The 6210-nt window shown below is 33.2% G+C and overlaps 1 protein-coding gene across 1 annotated transcript; it reads left to right on the plus strand.

Annotated features, from left to right (window-relative positions):
* The first annotated feature begins 3146 nt into the window (after nt 1-3146).
* Nucleotides 3147-5906, plus strand: LOC118062086 (uncharacterized). Its single transcript, XM_035075772.2, has 4 exons — nt 3147-3705; nt 3863-4000; nt 4332-4876; nt 5112-5906. The coding sequence occupies exons 1-4, from the start codon at nt 3162-3164 to the stop codon at nt 5793-5795; spliced, it is 1911 nt and encodes a 636-aa protein (XP_034931663.1). The 5' UTR covers nt 3147-3161; the 3' UTR covers nt 5796-5906.
* The last annotated feature ends 304 nt before the right edge of the window (nt 5907-6210 follow it).

A 6210-nucleotide genomic window follows, 5' to 3' on the forward strand; every position in this document is an offset into this window, starting at 1 on the left:
TTCTTATGGATATGCTTCGAACAAATCTAGATTGGTGAATTTGGAGGATTGTTGATTTTATGAAATGAAAAGTCATGATTGTCATGTGTTTATGCAAAAAAATCATTCCACTTGCTTTCAAGGATTCATTACCAAAAAGAATATGGGATGCACTTATGGAAGTCAGTCACTTTTTTAGAGATATGTGCGCTAGCAAATTGCATACCAACACATAGAGAAGCTTGAAACGAATATCATCTAGAAAATCTATAAATTTGAGATGATATTTCCTCCATTCTTTTGTGACTCAATGGAGCATATACCCATACATTTATAGTTTGAGGCAAATATTAGAGGTCATGCCCATTATAGATGAGTGTATCCATTAGAAAGGTTAGGAATCACATATGCGTGCTATATAAATTTTTGTTGTCTTTTACTTTTTAAAATTTAAAACATTCATTTACTCAATTTCTATTTAATTCCATGCAAATACTTGTTCAACCTTAAAAAAAACAAAAAAAACATATGATAAATGTTGGATCTTTGATATGTGAGGCTTATATTGTTGAAGAGATCTTAACATTTATCTAAAATCTCTTAACACGGACTAAAAAGAAAGTGAAGGTTTTGAATAGTCAAATGAAAATCTACCATAATTACATGGGAATCTACAACTAATTAACATATTATGTAGATTTTAGCCTAGCATATATGTGGGGGGGGGTAGTAGGAAAAAGTTAAGTTTAAGAGAAGGTCATACTAGACCAAAAAATAGCATTAAAAGGCTATAATTTTTTATTTAATTATTGAATCAGGTTAAAATATTTCCAAGAGATTTATGAGAGTCGATTCTATAGGAAGCCTAACTTGCTATAACTAGATGAACTTTAAAAGACTCTAAAATTAAACCCTGGAGATGTTGTTTGAGCCTATTTTATTATTTTTCCATGATTTTTTTAGATTTTATGTATTTTTAATTTCTTGATAGCTTTTTTCTTTTTATTTAGGGATTATGATTTTCTTTTCTTACTAAGGTCGGTCTCATGTTTATTTAACGACTTGTAAGGCAGAACTCATTAGCCTTTATTTTTATAAATAAAATAATGACTTGGAGTTTTTGTCCAATCTCTTTCTTTCTTGCCTTTTATTTTCTTATTACATCAGTAGCATTTGGAGCAACAATACTCATAATGATATATAACTAGGAAAGTTGGGCATCTTTGCACTCTCTTAATATTTCACTCTTTATTCATCACTGACAGAAAATTACAAGTGCTTGCTCGAGAATATTCCTCACGCTAAACGTTTTCTAGCCATACCCTTGAAGATCTCTAAATCTATTTCAAATGTTGCCAGGTCTAAGCCATCGAGTCCAACATTCCAAGAATATTAATCCACATGTAATGCTATCTTACAAACTTCAATTTTTCGCCCATTAAAATGCGATGCCTTGCAAATTACTGTTATTTTTTTTTTACTATTTACATGATTTGTTGGTGGACTCTGTAGATGATAACTAGCCCAATCATTATGGATTGCTAATCATACAACTATATATTATTAAAAAAAATGCAATATTTTGCAAGTTATTATTGACTGGTACATGTTTCGATTTCCATTAAAACCATGCTGTATAAGTGCTTTAGTTTTTTAGTTTTACCTTGAGAAAATGAGACCATTTGTTTACGCGATTGCGATAGTTTTTTTCCGCAAACCATGTAAACAATACGTTTGGTAACAATAAAATGCAAATTACTGTGTATGTGGGGCCCGTTGAAACCGCCGGTTCGTGAGAAGCAGCTCTAAGCTACTTCTCACGCGGCCGCATCTATATGTCAGGTGATAATTCACTGGGGCACTGTTCACGTGAACAGTGCAGGTGAATCTCAACTGCTCATTGGACCATGTCCGACCTGGTATTTTTTTTTAAATTAAGTTTTACTTGAAAAATTAGTATTTAATATTATTTAATAATACTATATAAATTAGAAGGACATCACATGATGACGTAGCATTTGCAGAATTTGGTCGCAATTCCAATTTTATTTCTTATGATATTTTACTTGATTTTGTTGCACGTTCAAAATATCATGGAAACTATAGTTTTTATCGGATGAATTTCATACATGATAAAAATTATAGATAAGTTAATAGAATAATAAAAAAATATTTCATACGTGATAATATTGGTAGTTAAATCTATAATATTTAAATTAAAAACCATTAATATTAATATATATCTTTTTTTAGTTATTTTATAACCTCAATTTGAAAAATATTTGTAACCAAACACATTAAACTATTTTTTATTCAACCTTAATTTGAACCATAGTTTTAACCAAATATATATAAATATTAAACCAATTTTTGACTAAAAATATTTTTTATAAAATAAATTTTAAAAATCATAACCACAAATGCTACTATAATATCAAACACACTAATATATGCTGTAGACACACCTTATTCCTAATTTGTAATATGTAAGCAATGATTATTCCTAATTAGCTGTAAAGCATGACGTGCAACACACGTGCTGCTTTTGGATGGGATTGCAATAATGAAAAAAGGATGGACAAAGATAGTGCTAAAATTCTATCAAAAACTTCCATATAAAAAAAATAAAAAGACAAGGAAAGAAAAGTATTCAATTGAGGGATAAAGCAGGTTTCTATCATCAAAGTGATGTTTCACAAAGACAATTACTCTTTGAAAAGGCATCTAGTATGACCCAGCGTTTACATTTAGTGTGATAAAAAGCTAGGTACTTTTTGTATTGGCCGATACAGACAAGATTATGCGTAGAAAATGCGGCATTTTGACAAGACTAGGTGTAGAAAAAACGGGATTTTGATAAGATTAGGTGCAGAAAAAGCGGGATTCTGACATAAAATGGGCAGAGCTATTCATTATTAAGGGTTAGAACTGTTAAACTAACTGACATCAAATACAAAATTAGAGAATAGATTTTTTAAATAATTTGTATATTATGAATGTATTAATTTAATTTAAATATAAATAAAATATATATAAATTAAATTAAAAATACTATTTTATTTTCAATAAATAAAACTACATAAATATTATTTAACAATAACAACAATATTACTTTGTCTTCAAAATCAAAAGAATCAAAGGATAATAAGGCCAAAAAGAGAGAAGCCACCTCCCTTTTCAGGATGTTTCAGCCACTGATGGGTTCCTGCAATGCTGATGTTCCTTATACCAAACAGGAAATCAATGGACGTCTGTATAAGGCTCTGGTGACATGCAACAAGAAGGATGTTGTATATCTCTGCCAAAGAATTCCAGATCATGCATTGCACGTAATAACAGTGAATGATGATACTGTTCTCCACATGGCTACGTATGCTAAAGAAGCAGCCTTGGTGGAAAAATTACTAGAAGACTTGCCTGATCATCATGTCGACAAGTTGACCCGACAAAATCGAGTGGGAAACACAATTCTCCATGAGACTGCCACTAGCAACCATGCGATTGCTGTTGCAGATAAACTGCTAAAGAGGGCCCCCGGACTGTTAGGTATGCGCAACCACAATGGGGAGACGGCTCTGTTTCGTGCAGCTCGGTACGGAAAAACTGATATGTTCAACTTTCTAGCTGCTAAAGTCTCTGTATATGACGAAGCAGGTCTGCAATTTTATGTTCAGAGAAGTGATAAAACCACTATCCTCCACATTGCAATTCTTTCTGAACACTTCGGTAAGCATTATAAATCACAAGTTCATTTCTTGGGCACTTCTGTATGTTATGTTTGGTGGAATTAAATAAAATCTCAATTCTGAGGCATGCTGAAGTTTTTATTTTGCTGCTCTAAAACAAAAACTTCTCTCTGGTACAATTTTAATGAAAAAAACAGATTTGGCATCCCAAATTGCATTGGACTACAAACATTTAATCAGCGAAAAAGACGGTGATGGGATGACGAGTCTTCAACTTCTTTCATGCAACCCGTCAGCTTTTAAACAAGAGCCTGAAGATGGATTCATCAAGTTAGGTATGTATACAAGATCACTTCCATTTTGCTAATCACATTCAGAACAGCTAATACTATAGTGCACTTCTTTCTTGTCAAGATTATGAAACTTGAACAATCCTTCCTTAATCTTCATATAGAAATAATGTGCTGCTAATTTCTTTCTTTTTCTCTGAATTTTTCGTACTTGAAATAATAAGATTCTTGTACATAGGTTAATCTTCTTACAGTCATGTATTTTCCATCTTTCTGCAAAATAATTCATCCTTTTAGATAATTTTTATTTATGTGGTGTTCAAGAGCCTAAAGTTAATATACAGTATGTTGCTGACTTGCTTTATTCCTTGGATAGCTAAATCCTGTTGCAGTACAGCTTGGCAGGAGAAGGTTCAGAATCAAAAGGATAAATATAAATCAGCTGTAGAGCTTGCCAAGCTTTTATCTAGAAATGATACCTCATGGGAAGTTACTTATTCTAGCATTGACCAGAGCAAGCCTAAAATACACAGATATGGAGAGATAGGTGGGCAAGAAGGGATGTCTTTGGCTGCTAGAATTCCTGAGAGAATGGATGATGTTGGTGAAACTCCTTTGATTTTGGCTACGAAGTCAGGAATTGTGGAGATAGTGGAAGAAATACTCAGGCTTTATCCTCAAGCAGTTGAACATGTTGATGACGAAGGTCGCAATGTGTTGCATGTGGCAATCAAATACAGAGAGTTAAAGATTTTCGAGCTTGTGACGAAAATGGAAGTGCCCATGAAGAGACTGGTAAGAAAGATTGATAACGAGGGGAATTCTATTCTGCACACTGTTGGTATAAAGAGAATGGATTTTGTATCTGAGAAGATGGAAGGCCCTGCATTCCTTTTACAAGAAGAGTTGCTATGGTTTGAGGTGCTTTTTAGACTTTTAGCATCAACATATGATTCACACACAGGCATATTTTTTAGAATGCTGCACTAATCTTGAATCTTTAAGCAATTGGAACAAAACTTGAGGAATTTGCATTGCATTTCCACATACTGTAGAAAAGAAGAAAGAACTAAAAATATTAATGGTCTAATGCTTATTTTCTTTGGAAAAATTCAGTGATTGACATGTCTGTTTTTTATTGCGTGCGAGAATACAGCGAGTCGAAAAAGTCACTCCACCTCATTTCATAAGCCACCATAACAGTCAGAACCTCTCTGCAGAGGGTTTGTTTATTACTGCAAACTCTGAACTTCGCAGCTCAGCGAAAGAATGGATGAAGAGCACTGCAGAAGGATCTTCGGTTGTGGCTGTTCTGATTGCTACAGTCGCCTTTGCAGCACCCTACACAGTTCCAGGAGGTCCAAATCAGAGCACCGGTGTTCCTGTCCTCGTTAATAAACCGTTCTTTGTGGTTTTCACTGTCTCGGACGTGCTATCTCTCACCTTTGCTTTGACATCAGTTGTGACATTTCTCTCCATCCTCTCATCGCCATTTCGATTTAAAGATTTCAAGCATACACTTCCCAATAAGTTGATGGCAGGCTTCACATTTCTGTTCCTTTCCGTGGCTATGATGATGGTAGCATTTGGATCAACAATCTTTCTGACGATATACAATAAGGAAAATTGGGCTAAAGTTACTCTATACACAGTCTCTTTTATCCCAGTTTGCATCTTCGCGCTATCTTATTTTCCTCTCTATTCCTCACTATCAAAAACTTACAAATATTTGCTCGAAAACTTTCCTTTAACTAAACTTGTTCTATCCAAACCTTGTATGATGATGTCCAAATGTTTAAAATGTTGTCAAGTCCAAACCTCAGAGTCCCACATTCCATGAAATACCATACATGGATGATAATATGTATTATTGTTAACGTTGTGCAGCAAGTTATTGAGTTGTTGATAATTGTAAGGATTTCAATAATCATATTTTACCAATTTATGATGAGTGAAGACTATCCTTGTTGGTGATCCAGGTAAACGTAGATGGAAGCAACACGCTTGCAAAGAATGAAGCTTAGATTTTTATTTCTAATATATTGGAATTGGATTTGTTTCCAATCTTCTATTTTTTTTTTTAGTTTTCTTAAAATTCATTGTGTTTCTCTCTGTTATTATTTGAACGGTTGTTTCATTAATAAATCAATTGATTATTATAAAAAAAAAAATCAACACCAATTGTCAATACTCGATGTCGGGCAACGGCTCCGCTCATTTTGTTTATTTAACAAAAAGATTTTTATTATTGGGGG

The sequence above is a fragment of the Populus alba genome, chromosome 11, assembly GCF_005239225.2.
Source record: "Populus alba chromosome 11, ASM523922v2, whole genome shotgun sequence".
Lineage (NCBI taxonomy): Eukaryota > Viridiplantae > Streptophyta > Magnoliopsida > Malpighiales > Salicaceae > Populus > Populus alba.

What these genes read in the sequence shown, in the direction of transcription:
- LOC118062086 (XM_035075772.2), top strand. Translation starts at nt 3,162, where the DNA reads ATGTTTCAGCCACTGATGGGTTCCTGCAATGCTGATGTTCCTTATACC. An exon ending in AGATGGATTCATCAAGTTAG is followed by an intron (nt 4,001 to 4,331) that starts GTATGTATACAA and finishes TTCCTTGGATAG; the next exon opens with CTAAATCCTGTTGCAGTACA. An exon ending in AAGAGTTGCTATGGTTTGAG is followed by an intron (nt 4,877 to 5,111) that starts GTGCTTTTTAGA and finishes GCGAGAATACAG; the next exon opens with CGAGTCGAAAAAGTCACTCC.